General features: G+C 43.4%; 1 protein-coding gene across 4 annotated transcripts in view; it reads right to left on the bottom strand.

Moving 5' to 3' along the window:
* The window catches only part of SIPA1L1 (signal induced proliferation associated 1 like 1), a 137,006-nt gene that overhangs the window by 43,795 nt on the left and 79,316 nt on the right, over nucleotides 1-13,895 (bottom strand). For all 4 annotated transcript variants that reach the window (XM_068963651.1, XM_068963649.1, XM_068963648.1 and 1 more), the window contains exons 10-11: nucleotides 4,448-4,597; nucleotides 61-185 (exon numbers count right to left, since the gene is read on the bottom strand). In XM_068963651.1, coding sequence (XP_068819752.1) covers nucleotides 61-185; nucleotides 4,448-4,597 — 275 coding nt within the window. The remainder of the gene's footprint in view (nucleotides 1-60; nucleotides 186-4,447; nucleotides 4,598-13,895) is intronic.

Consider the following 13,895-nt stretch of genomic DNA (forward strand, 5'->3'; position numbering starts at 1 on the left):
GGTCGCCAAAGTCACCTGGGTATAAAGGCAACTTGCTTATTGTAGGAATTAGTTACTTACCCATCTGGTCAGCAATGCTGTCTTCACTTCTTTGCCAGCTGGGTGTGGATTTCCCGCTGCCTCCAATGTCTGACTGGGTGTTCTGCCTGTCGATGGAGGCGGGGGATCTGCGGCTGATTCCAAACCTGGGGGGGTTTCCCCAAAGGCAAAGACAACGTCAGGGACCTCGCCCAAACGGGCAGGCAGTCCTGGGTGTAACGCACTGAACTCTAATGCTAGGTTCTAGTTTTGCTCACAGGCCTGTACTCAGTCTTGTGCACGCATACGTGGATGCCAGAACTGTGGATGTTGTGGTCGGGATACATCCCTCTGTTCAGCAGAGTGCGTATGTTCAGCGTGTAAACTGTGAACAAGGGCAGGAGTCATTAGCACTGAGCCAACCTAAAATAGACACGGTAAAAAACCAAAGCCTCCTGGCCCTTGTGTAGGTAAGCTCTGACGGTCATTCACAGCCAAGAGAAAACGTCACCATCCTAGCGTTCCTTCTGTGTGCCGTCCAGCTGGCACATTCCAGGGGTTTCTCTTAACTCAGTAATCTGCTACACCACTAAGGCACTCATTCTTGGAACAAGATTTCCTGAAGCTCTTACTCTAAGGTCTGAAAGACAAAGATTGCTATCATTTACATTACATAGGGACCACTTTCCAGATGTATAAATTTCAAACTGCCTTTGGAAGAGCAATTTGGAAGTGGGTGAGCTGGCATATAGTAAGGTAAACGTCTATTTCTGGAAAGAACATTTTATCTATTTAACGAGACCATTTTACTAATAACTTTTCCTATGTAGAATAATAATATAATATATGCTTCATTAAAGTATATGCCTTGAGTAGTAACATCAGCAAAGTAAATGCTGACAGAGTCCAAGAAAAAGGGCCAGGGTATAATACTCAAAGATTCACATGGAAATTTACAAATCTGTCTGTGGGTACTAATGAACTTATAAGTAATCGATACAATAAATCACAATACAGGACCTGAATTAACTGATGCACATGACAGGTGTCTTTGTTACAAACTGATAAATGTGTGGGGAGAACCACCAATCGGGGTGTTGTAAAGAGAAGGAGATCAGCAGCTAAGTTCAGCTTCCCCACCTGGAGTCACTCAAGTTCTGTCTTTATTTATTTTTAAAATGGCAACTCTCATAAGGATCCAGGGAGAAAAACTCATATAAAAGCCTCTGCAACACAGGGGAGGCTATGAAATATTTTAGTAAAATTCCTACTCTAATATCTCCCTCGTTACTTTTTGCACAAATGACAGTCATTAACAAGCTTAACTCATAAGCATCACTAGACAGTTACCTCCATTATTAAAAACAAATGAAAATTTGAATTGATGAAAATTTTAGTGAAAGGGCTCATCAAAAAAAAAAAAGAATTCACTAATTATAATCTTTGTCATTTCCTAAATCGGGTCCTTGTTTAGAATCGTGAATATCCTCCAGTTGGCTCCAATGATCCTATTTTAAGTACACTAAATTAACTTTTTTTTTCAAAAAGGCACAGAGATCAAAGAAAGAAGTGAACTGGAATCTTAGTTTTACTTTTTGGTAGCAGTGGAAACTCAAGACAACTTTTTAAACCTCTATAAACGGAAAGCCAAATGCTTTTCTGGCTGTCTGCTTTTAAAGAAATGATAAAGTAAGCCTGTCTGTCTTTCAACTCTGCCTTGAAAAAAGTTTCACCCAATGAACTTTTGGATTTAGTTCTCACACACTCGCCTCTTTCACTGTGTGCCAGGCCATCAGGGCTACGAAGGCCCCATCCTTGAGGAGCTCAGACAAAACCTGTTCTAACTTTACACTGTGCCTCTTTTTGAAGAACCTAATTGTCTCTTTGTTTGGAGGAGCACTTTATAATACTCTAGGAGTCGCAGTTCTGATGTGAAGGAGTTTTTAAGTAATCATTTGGCTGATACACGAAATGCACTCAATGACCGAGAACCTTCTCCCTCGTGAGTCAGTCTATAGTTCCCCAGGGCAGGCTGACAGCTTTGAAATATCTTCCTTACAAGGGGCTGGAAACTTCTTCTCTATGATTTTTCACTCACTGATCTCAGTTACAACCAGAGTCAAGTTTAATCCCTCATCGAAGAGCACTGGCAGAAAGCTATCGTGGCCTCCCTGACTCCCCGATGCCCACCTGCAGGTTGCACAGTCTTGGTTACGTTTCTCACATCACGATCCTCCAACTCCATATCTGCCCAGTCCGTCCCTCTGCACATGCCGTTTTGCCCACATTCCTTAGGGTATGTGGCCCCAAAACATATCTCCAAGGGTGGTAGAACAGACCCTATCCTATGTCTTTTTATCACTTGCTTTTTATCTCTCTCTTATTCCCATCCTAAACCGTTCAAGTGCCCTTTCCCCCTTCACCCAAGTAGAGCAGTTTTATTAACTAGCCCGTGAAACTGCGCCTCTCAACTGATCTGGATGCTCTCCACATCCTTACTCCAGCAAGCGGTGGCACACTCCACACACAAGCAGACACTGAGTCTGCTGAAGCACAGGGAGGGCGACAAAGGGGCGGATTACATTTACAATCAGTGTATATGGACCTGCGGTTTCTATCTCACACCTTGGAGCTTGTCCAAGTTTAACATTAGTGAGTTCACAGCAGACTCCATACACTCCTGCTTCACTGTCACCCTGGACCTATTTAGTTTTACTGGGCTAAGTTACAGAGTAGATCTAACAATTGTTCCCTTGGCAAGCTTAACTTCAGAATCAAACCTGACTCATGAGGAACGTGTGTCAATCAGACAACGAATACTAAAGTCTCTTGCATCACTGACACAGACAACAGGTCACTTGGGATCTAAAGGAAAACACGGTACCAGCATCGTCCTGTAAAAGTTCACTGCAGATAAAACTGACGGTACACAGCACAGTAAACAGTCACCAGTTAACCTTAAAAGCGATGGGGGAAACCCTCTGTACCAGCTATGGGACACTTAGTATCAAACATCAAGTCAAATAATTACCACCTTATTAAAAAAGTGGTAAAGCACGAACATTGGAGCCTGGTTTCTACCATTAATAATCACCAAAAATCACTGTTTCAAATTACATTCTAGTATGCCTTGAGAGTATCTATCAAATGTAGAGAAGAAGCAAACAGGATTTTGTTGTTGTTAGCTCATTTATATTTTATTACTGTATTAAATACACTGAAGTTGCAGTGAATTCTTACTTTTGAAGTGAAACAAGGCCATTTAAAATCTACTAATCAAAACAAAAAATAATCAGTTGGGCTTGTGGTATGGGATAATAATACTACTTAACTCATAAAATCTTTTGCAGGGGCCTGCAATAAGAGCTAGAATTTTTTACTAATTGTCACTGAAGTAATTAGAGTAAGAAATGTACATTTTAGATACGCTACCAACAGACTCCTTGGGGAGGGAAGCATGTTTTACTGTAGTTTTTTATTACTTACTTTCTGCTAACATAAACATTTAGCAAAAATATCAACAAAATTATTCTTAACAGCTGTAAAAACCAACAAAAGACCATAGGATAAAAAAAAAATCCATTATGAAACTATTCTCATAAGCAGAATTGTTTTATAACATGGTAAGATCTCAAGAAAGTAAAGAAATCATATGTGCATCTGTTAAAAATAATTTGGAGAAAACTTGGAACAGAAACATCCTTTTTTTCCCCAACACGCCATTTTTGAATTTCAAGTGGTTTCAAGTTCTTCAGAGGTGTCCGGCAGGAGGCCTTGTCATGGTTCTTTTACTCTCCTTCTGGGCAAAGTTAGTTTCTGCATGTCATGAGATGTTTTCTGCTAATTCCTTCCCAGCTTCAGACAAGCCAATTTTTTTCCCCCCTTTTAGTAGCCTTTACAATCACGTACACTTAGCTTTTTCCTTTGTGAGTCTTGTCAGAAGCAAACAGTTACTTTTGGGTGTTTATAGTGTTTTCAAACAAGATGGAGAGAAAAGCTCCCAAACAACCCACAGGCTGAAATCACAGATTTCTAGAGTGTGAGAAAAATCCTTTTAAGCTTTGGACAGAATGAACATTTTTCCTACTTTAACATCAATACAAACTCTACCCAGCACAAGCAGTATACTCTAAGTTCACTTTGGAGGAAATTTTAAGAAGTGGCAAAATCCATACGATGAAACAAGATCAACACACATAATGGAGGAATTGATGTAATGTGATTTCTTTGCCGTTGAGTCCTTAGAGACTGCAGAATGATAAACTTTCTAAGCAGTGGTTGGAACTAGCCATGAAAACATTTTTTAATGCAGAGTACTAACTGTATTTCCCCTTTTGCTCTTTTGTGAACTGAGTCCGGCTGAACGGAAACTATTTTGCACACCTGAGTTACACATGGGAGGAGAGACAGTGATGCCGACTCTACCTACCCTTCGGGCATGGACTTCTGTCTGTAGGTGCCCCCTCCAGAGCCAGTCTCGCTGGATGAAGACAGACTGCTAGGGGAGTTGCGGCATGGCTGGGATCTTGCTAAAGCCATGGATGAGACCGTCACATAGATGTCCGAACCAGGAGACAGCCTGTGTGTGTGCAAACAGAAAACGTGAAGTCAGCAACTCAAAGGGAAAATCCCAAGGCAATGTGATGGGTAATAGCATATGAATGCGACAAACACAGCCACTTTGCGGAGATAGTGAAAATAAAGCCAGCTGGAAGCCCACAAAAGAAACTTCCCCATAAAACTACTCCCTTAAGGGGACAGCTGGAAAAGGGCCTTGAAGGGGGCGGGGGCGTCAAAAAATAACAGGGGGGGAAAACAGAAAACATGTATGTTTCCAAAAGCTGCCAGAATTCAAGGGCTGAAATGCTTATGCAATTTTGCAGTATGGCAGCCCAGAGAATATAATGAATCCCAGTGACATTAACATGGTAATTAATTCAATTTCCCCACTGGCTCTCCCAGAGTATATGACCACAGTGAGACCAGTACATTCTTTGTATGCTTCTTTGTTTTCCAATTTTATTACTAAAGGTCTGGAATGAATATCCAGATATTGCTATTTAGCATGTATAAATTTAGTTGATAGTAGCATCACCATACAAATACCTCCATGGAAACATGCCTAGAAGTGCAGCTTGCTGAATTTCATTGGGATGACTGGGTTGATAACACAGCTGAGGTGTGCTCTGCCTAGCCGCCAGTACATCTCTTTCTAAAATTGTGGGTCCCTCACCCCGCAGACTGGCTTGATGCAGAAAACAGAGCTTTGTGGTCAGGAGAGACGTGATTTTTGCCCTCTACTTGCTCTGTTCAAGGAGGCACTGGGGCAACTGCAGGATATTAATAAGTGAGGGTGAAGCCTGTGACAATCTGTCAGCTAAATCATAACATCAGCTAAAACAATGATATTTTATTTCAGAAGTAAATGCTGATCCAGATCATTGGCTCTTGTAAAGGGGCAGCAGGGCAGGTCATTTCCATTTTATAGTTGAGGGAGGGGAATCAAAGTCATTTTTTCACTAAGCCAGGCCTCTTGAATTTCTGAGTCCACTGCACTCTGCGTCAGGCTATTGCTATTCTCTAGAGAAAGATGGGTTTTCTGTGCTTAATAAGACAGCTTGCAAGGGGTCTGCAGGGTCAGATGATTTTGCACATAAAGGAGTCTAACACTGAAGACAAAAGTTTTGAAGCCCTGGGACCTTCTTCACTGAAGCACAGCAGTTTCCTATAGGGAACCTATGTACCTTCTGAAATAGAGCAGAGGGCTCCAGGTACAGGAAACTGACAGAAGGGATAACAGAATCACACTCAGAAGCTTTTCTAGCAGAGAAAGAATAAGGACAGATACCCCAAAATGTGACTCCCAAAGTTGGTCTATGTCCAAGAGGCAGATCTCTCTTGGGGAGCCCCAACTCTCTCCTCAGTGACAAACTTGTTATCAGGTGTGATTCTGCTATGCCTTCTTTTCCATTAAAACATCTCCCAATTTCTCACTGTTTATCCGTAAGTAACTGGAAAGGGACTGGAGTGGGGGAAGAAGGGAAGGAGGAGGTTACCAAGAAGAAAACGAGGACAGCACGAACCACTTCTGCCTGAAGAGTTTGGTTTTTCAGTTCAGTTCAGTTCAGTCGCTCAGTCATGTCCGACTCTTTGCGACCCCAGGAATCGTAGCGTGTCCAACTCCTGGAGTTCACCCAGACTCACCATCCATCGAGTCAGTGATGCCATCCAGCCATCTCATCCTCTGTCGTCCCCTTCTCCTCCTGCCCCCAATCCCTCCCAGCATCAGAGTCTTTTCCAATGAGTCAACTCTTCGCATGAGGTGGCCAAAGTACTGGAGTTTCAGCTTTAGCATCACTCCTTCCAGAGAAATCCCAGAAGATGCACCTAATTCAGAGAAGGGCTTCCCAGGTGGCGCTAGTGGTCAAGAATCCACCTGCCAATGCAGGAGACCTAAGAGGCAGGAGTTCCATCCCTGGGTCAGGAAGATCCCCTGGAGGAGGGCATGGCAACCTGCTCCAGTATTCCCGTCTGGAGAATTCCTTGGACAGAGGAGTCCGGTGGCTACAGTCCATGGGGTCACAAAGAGTCGGACATGACTGAAGCAACTTAGCACGCATGCGCAATACAGAGAAACTTCAAATACAGTTTCATTTTGCTGCTGCTTTGCCTTTCTTAATGCGAAGAGGAGGTGTTACATAAAGATGCAAAGAAGGGGGATGACAGCAGAGATGCGAACGCCGTTGGGGCCAATGCAATGTTTGGGGGCCTGAAGATTTTTTAACTCTTTTTGGGATAAACAAGTAACACCACTGAATTATATTCATGGTGAGTGTTTTTGCTTCTACAAGGAAGTAACAACAAGATTCCATAGCCAAAGTCAAGATGTAACTTTCACATTTATATTTAGAGCTTGCTTTTCTTACCCTGCTCTCCAAAACGTACATTAAAATATCTTATGCTACTTCTCAACCTCAGCTCTTTTATTTGGCAGATGTATCAGAAAATTCTACTTGGTTACTGGAGTTATCCCAAAGTGAAAAAACAGCATTTCCAGAAGGCCAGCATTCATTCCCAGGCCTTTTCTGCACTTACATAACTCAATAGTGGCATTGTTTCGGACTGTCCACACACACAGAACACACATATAGCAACTGATGGAATGCCACCCAAATGTTTTTATGACTCTAGACGTATGTAGGGCAGGCAAAAAAAAAAAAAAAAAATCAGAATTAGCCCTTATTCTGATGACTTAGTATTCTTTCCAAATACTCTGAATTTGATACCAGCTCACAAATATTACTGGAAAACAGATCTCGTTCAGGGAGTGGGAGGTTCCTGCCTGCCTGGCATTGGCAGTCTACTGCCAGAGACCACGGCTGATCATTACTGAAATTTTGGCTGGTTGCTGTCTTGATGTTTTGAAAAAGAGTAACCCCCAAACTGGCTCACAGAGGAAGTCAGCATGGTAGCCTCTTGAACCTCCAAGCCCCTGCCCCCAACTCTACCTGAGGGGATCACAAGTCTTTTCTTTTCTTTTGAGATAAATATAGATCTTTCTACTTTCTCTCAGTCTTAACGAGCCCCTATTAATGTCTGAATAGGGTTACAGGACTAAGCTGAATATATCTGTCACTTGCTGTGACATCTTTTGATTTTGTGGAATTAAATAATCTTTGAGAATGTTATGCTCACGGTTAGAAAGGAAGTATCTAAAAACCTTTTTAGCATTGATTTCAGTAGATTCTCTTCCCTACATTTTTATCAACTTAGCTGAGAAATCACTAAATGTTTTTAAAGTAGCCAATCTTAAATTTTCTCTATGGCTATGACTTTCCTCTGCAGAAATAAAACACTGGGGGCTTTTGGACTGTTCAAAGAATGCAGCAATTGAAAAAGTCATGATCATCAGACCGACAGACAATACTCCCATAGTCTGCAGGACTACACTCAACGCCAGCTTTCCATTTATATGCAGTACATTTCATTGCAATGAAAGCAGACAGTTGACTGGAACGGACATTTAGGAAGAAATGGTCCAAGATCAATATCAGTTCTTCATTTTTCCAGAAGCCTTCTCACGTCAAGATAAAAGGGAGAAGAGAAGTGGCAAAAAAAAAAAAAAAAAATTCCAGCTATCTAATGAAATAACCCACATCTCACCACACCCTCCCCATGAATCAACTCACAGGACTACACATATGATGTTAATATTGATAGGCTCTTATTAAATTGATCTCTTGAGACTGTGATTTACCAATTTATGGATCAGGAACTCAGTATCTGTGTAATTGATGCTAAGTTTTTTTCCTTGCATAGTTATGTATGGGTTCAATTATGCCCGTTTCCTGCCTTTTACTCCAAAGGGATAGCAGTGCTTGGATGTGTCCAGGGAGATAAGGCCCTCTGTATCTCAAGTGCAAACAGCGGAATGATGGCAAGAACAACCAAGAGAGTTTCAAATAGCAGCGATGACTGACAAATTAGATATCCGAGTCCATAATTAAGCACAGCATTTTACCATAACTTAGCAATTAAAACGCTATTCACCCAGAGAACAGGATTCGGTTCAAGTCTGTCTTTAGCAATGCATATCAACCGGGATTCTCCCCAGAATTCTGTTAAAAAAATTCTCTAAAATGATTCAACGTAACATCACTTGGCTGCTGTATTCAGACTAGAGTTTGAACAAGTTGTGTTCGAATCCGAGCAACTCACCCCTCCGTCTTTTCGTCTCTTCCTAACTTTGTGAACCAGAGCTATCCCTGGCTTTCTGACCATACAGTTCCTACCAGCTATTCAGACTTGACCACTGAAATCCTGTTCTGATGAGCCTCCTGGGACAAGATCAGTTTACAACCACGAGTAACTCTCGTACAGTTAGGAAAGTACCACGGTTCATCACACTGAGATAAACGGATCATCACTTCCCAGTTGCTGGCAAGCCTTCAGAGGCTCACAGCCCAGCACACATCATGGGTGCCTCCTGAGATGAGTCAATTTTATATCTAAGGGTGACTCTACAGAACAGAAGATAAAAACGGGCTGCAGACAGTACCAGCTACACCATTTGTGGGGCCCAGTGCAAACGAAACTTCAGGTCTCCGTGTTCAAACATACAAAAACTTCCAACACAGCAACAGCAGAGCATTAAACCCAGCATGGACCCTTCTAAGTGTGGGGCCCTGTGCACATACCTGAAGCTGCCCCGACTGCATGTGGCTGGGCCCCCTTAGCGTGTAAACATGAATACATTTATCTAGCAAGTATTTCTTTTTTTTTTTTAAGACCTAGGTTTTTTTTTTTTAATGATATATTTTTAGTAGTGAAAGTGAACGTCACTCAGTTGTGTCCGACTTTTTGCAACCCCATGGACTATATATATAGCCCATGAAATTCTCCAGACCAGAATACCAGAGTGGGTAGCCTTTTCCTTCTCCAGGGGATCTTCCCAATCCAGGGGTTGAACCCAGGTCTCCTGCACTGCAGGCAGATTCTTTACCAGCTAAGCCACAAGGGAAACCCAAGAATACTGGAGTGGGTAGCCTATCCCTTCTTCAGAGGATCTTCCCGACCTAGCAATCAAACCAGGGTCTCCTGTACTACAGGAGGATTCTTTACCAACTGAGCTATGAATGCTTTACATGAAATGCACATTAATAATCTACAACAAAATCAACTTCTGTTAGTTTACAAATACTGGTGATTACTCATTTCACTCATTCTCTTTGTCACTTTTTACTAATTCTCACTTTCAAACTTGTTAAGTATTTCTTCAGCACCACCTATATATGGTGGTAGATTTCATGCTTTACATGAAATGCACGTTAATAATCTACAACAAAATCAACTTCTATTAGTTTACAAATACTGGTGATTACTCATTTCATTCATTCTCTTTGTCACTTTTTACTAATTCTCACTTTCAAACTTGTCAAGTATTTCTTCAGCACCACCTATATATGGTGGTAGATTTCATGCTTTACATGAAATGCACATTAATAATCTACAACAAAATCAACTTCTATTAGCTTACGAATACTGGTGATTACTCATTTCACTCATTCTCTTTGTCACTTTTTACTAATTCTCACTTTCAAACTTGTCAAGTATTTCTTCAGCACCACTTATATATGGTGGTAGATTTCATTCTTGTGACATGGTGGCTAAGATACGGGCTCTGAGGGTGCTCATCTCAGCGTCACTATAAACCAGCCAGGACCCTGCACAAATGATTTCATTTCTCAATCCCTGGGCATTCTTATCTGTAAAAGGAGTAAACAGCAACAAACTTACTGGGTGGCTGGGCAGATCAACTGAGAAAGCTCAACATGAGGGACTTTGATCAGAATGTGACACAGAATATGAACTTGGTGAAAAAAAACAGCTGCCTATAGCTCTTAAGCAAAATGCAAGTAGAATGTTATTGTCATGAGGGCAGTTCAAACTGAATCCAGAGGCAGCTCAGGCAGGTTAGAGGTCAGATCGTATGGGAAAAGCAAGCTTTGTGAGGAAATGTACTTGAGATTCATTTTGTAGGAAACAAAGGATTTTCACAGAAGTCCAGAGTTAGGACACAGGAACAGGAGGGCGTATGTGGCCACCACAGCAGTATCTTTGGCTGGAACAGTTGACACGGGTAGGATATTGGTGCAGGCTGTGACCAGGAGGACAAATGTGTCTGGGAGGGTGGGCCCACGTTTGGTAAACTGAGGGAGCACAAACTTCATCTATTAGGCAACAGGGCAGCCTAGAAGGTTCTGCAGCAAAGCAGTAGTGTGGTCAGAGCTGGCCCTGCAGCCCCTGAGATGGCGGGCAATGACCAAATACTGTCTTTTATTTTTTACCAAGGCCCAAGAGAACTGATGAAATGAGCCTAAAATTAATGAGATTTCATATAGAAAGAATCTATTAGCCCACCACAAATACTAGCCTCTTTAATTTTAATTGGTTCTTCCCTCCACCAATGTTCAAATACTTCATGAAGAGAGTCACGACCAAATCCGGTGAGAATAAATTAAGGGGTCTCCTGGAGCATGCTAGGCTTTTAAAAACTGGAAGAAACTAAACATAAACTCAATCCCATTGCATTACACAAGAAAAGGGATGGAGAAGCCAAAATACAGCATGCGGTGATGGCCTCTGTGCTGCCCTGCACCTTCCTCAAGGGGTCTCTGAGACCCCCACCCGCTCTGTCCAACTGCCCTAAGCTTCTCTGTTCACGCCCACCCAGTCATGTCTGACTCTCTGCGACCCCACTGGCTATAGTCCACCAGGCTCCTTTGTCCGTGGAATTTTCCGTGTAAGAATACTGGAACGGCCAATATTTTAACACCAGGCGGATGGCAGACTGAGGGATCTCCACGAGTGGAGGCAGACCTCAGCCAGACTGGCCATTATCCCAGGTTCTCAACAGGAGGCTTACTGAAAATGTCACACTGATGACTGTGGGGGGGGGGGGGGGCGGGGGGTCTAGGTAGCTCACCTGTCTTCAGTATCACTAATTTCCACATATTTACACATGTGCAGTGCAATCGACAAATCCTAAAGAAAAACGTCAGCTATTTCAGATATAAGGGAGCACTCCCTTATAAGGTATAAGCATTACCACTGTTTTCACCCCTGAGTTATTTAAATTCCTGACGGTAAATGTGTCTGTGTGGGGTATGCGCCCTCATCGGACAAAGGGCCTAGGAAGGACTCCTGCTGCCTTCTCACCGCAGTGAGGGCCACGGCAGGACACGGGCCACATCTGGCTTCTGGGGAAGGCCTGCCCCTTGTCAGCTGTGGGGGTGGACAAGGGGTGCTTCTGGAGGAAGCCTCAGGGCCCTTCAGGCCCTTCCCATAAGGTGTGAGCAGGCCAGGCCTCCCTGGGTGGTTCCTAAGGCAGAACTCCCTTAAAAAGGATAACAGCGCAAGACCCGACTGCTGGACACATTCAGAAGAACAACTTTCTGACACACAGAACAATACGCCCACCAGTCACCTCACTGCTCTTCCCAGAGCACACCACTTTTTTCAAGCTCATCTCTCAGGCTATTCCAACTCACCGGAGGGTTTTTGCAGCATTTCCTTCCACAGCTGCACAGTTCGCCATGACTGTTCCCAGCACAGCAGACCTCGTGAACTCATCCTGTCTCACCCAGGTTAACCGGTGCTGAAGATGGCACAACCCGCTCCTTGGAAACACACTGACTCATCACATGCATGGCCTGGATGCAGGCCAATCTGCAGACTGACTCAGGAGCCCGCTCTGGCCGGTTCTACCCTCACCCGTAAGTCCCCAACTGGAACTAGAGTCCCCTTTCACCCCCAGGCAGCTGTGTTTAGAAGAGCACCCACAAAACACCACCAAAGAAGACAGCAACCGCCACTTTCTAAGACTCACTATGTGCCGGGCCAGGCCTGTCCGATGAGCTCAGATTGAACAGAGTAACTACAGTACCTTGGCTTTACAGTACCCTGGGCTTGTTCCCTGGGTCACTCTACGGTTTTGAAAAGAAAGGGAGCTGGGAGGTGTGCCAGGCTCAGGCCACTGCGTCCCTTTTCTGAATGCCTGAATAGAAAGCACCTTCATACTCTAATCTAAAAGTGTGTGAGTGCGTGCCAAGTTGCTTCAGTCGTGTCTGACTCTTTGGGACTCCATGCGCTGTAGCCCGCCAGGCTCTGTTAATGGGATTCTCCAAGCAAGAATACTGGAGTAGGTTGCCATGCCCTCCACCAAGGGATCATTCTGACCCAGAAACTGAATCTGCATCTCTTGGGTCTCCAGCATTGGGAGACGGGTTCTTCACCACTAGTGCCACCTGGAAAGCCCTCTCTGAAAGTGTGAACTTGCAAATCATCTAAAGTGAGGCCAGTGGGGATGCCAGAGTGCACTCTCTCCTTTGAAGAGCTGGGGCAAAGGAGGGTTAAGAGCCTGGTGAGTTTAAGTTGAGTATAGCTAGCTCTCTGCTTTCTACCTTATCTTGGCTGACAAATAAAATAGGCATAATTCAGCTCCAACCTAATTGAAACCAATGATAGGAAATTCCATCAAGAACAACTCGCCTTTCACTTTGAGTCAAGAGTAGATAGCTTTACTCACAATATACCTTTTATACCAGTATTCTAAACTTAGTCAATAAAAAGCAAAAATTCTACTTAAATCTAAGCTTCAGTTCTATGGCTTTATTAGATTATAGTGTTTCACTTTTACCTGCTTTTTATTTTATAAAAATGAACTGATTTACCCAGTGTCCATTAGTGGATGGATGGATGAACAATGTGGTACATACACACAGTGGACCAGAACTCAGTCTTGAAAAGGGAAGGCTATGGACTGCATGTGCCCCTCCCCACACCCGCGAGCATGTGAGCTCAGTTGTGTCTGACTCTCTGCCCACCAGGTTCCTCTTTCTGTGGGATTATCCAGGCAATAATACTGCAGTGAGTTGCCATGCCCTCCTCCAGGGCATCTTCCTGACCCAGGAATCAAACCTCTGTCTCCTGTGGCTTCTGCACTGGCAGGTGGATTCTTTACCACTGTGCCACCTGGGGATCCTCCCACCCTCACTCCTCATGGAATTCATGTGTTGAAATCCTAACCCCAGTGTAATGACATTAGGAGGTGGGGCCTTTGGGAGGTAATCAGGTTAAGATGAGGTCATAAGGGTGGAGCCCCCATGACACAATTAGTGCCCTTATAAGAGGAGCAAGAAACCAGAGCCTCTTCTCTCTGTCATGTGAGGACACAGCAAGAAGCTGCTTTTTTACAAGCCAAGAAGAGGGTCCTCACCAAGAACCACACCTTTTGGAACCTTGATTTTGGAATTTCCAGATTCCACAAGTAAATGTCTTATTGTATAAGCCACTGAATCTATGGTATTTTGTTACAG

Source organism: Capricornis sumatraensis, chromosome 2 (genome assembly GCF_032405125.1).
Source record: "Capricornis sumatraensis isolate serow.1 chromosome 2, serow.2, whole genome shotgun sequence".
Taxonomy (NCBI): Eukaryota; Metazoa; Chordata; class Mammalia; order Artiodactyla; family Bovidae; genus Capricornis; species Capricornis sumatraensis.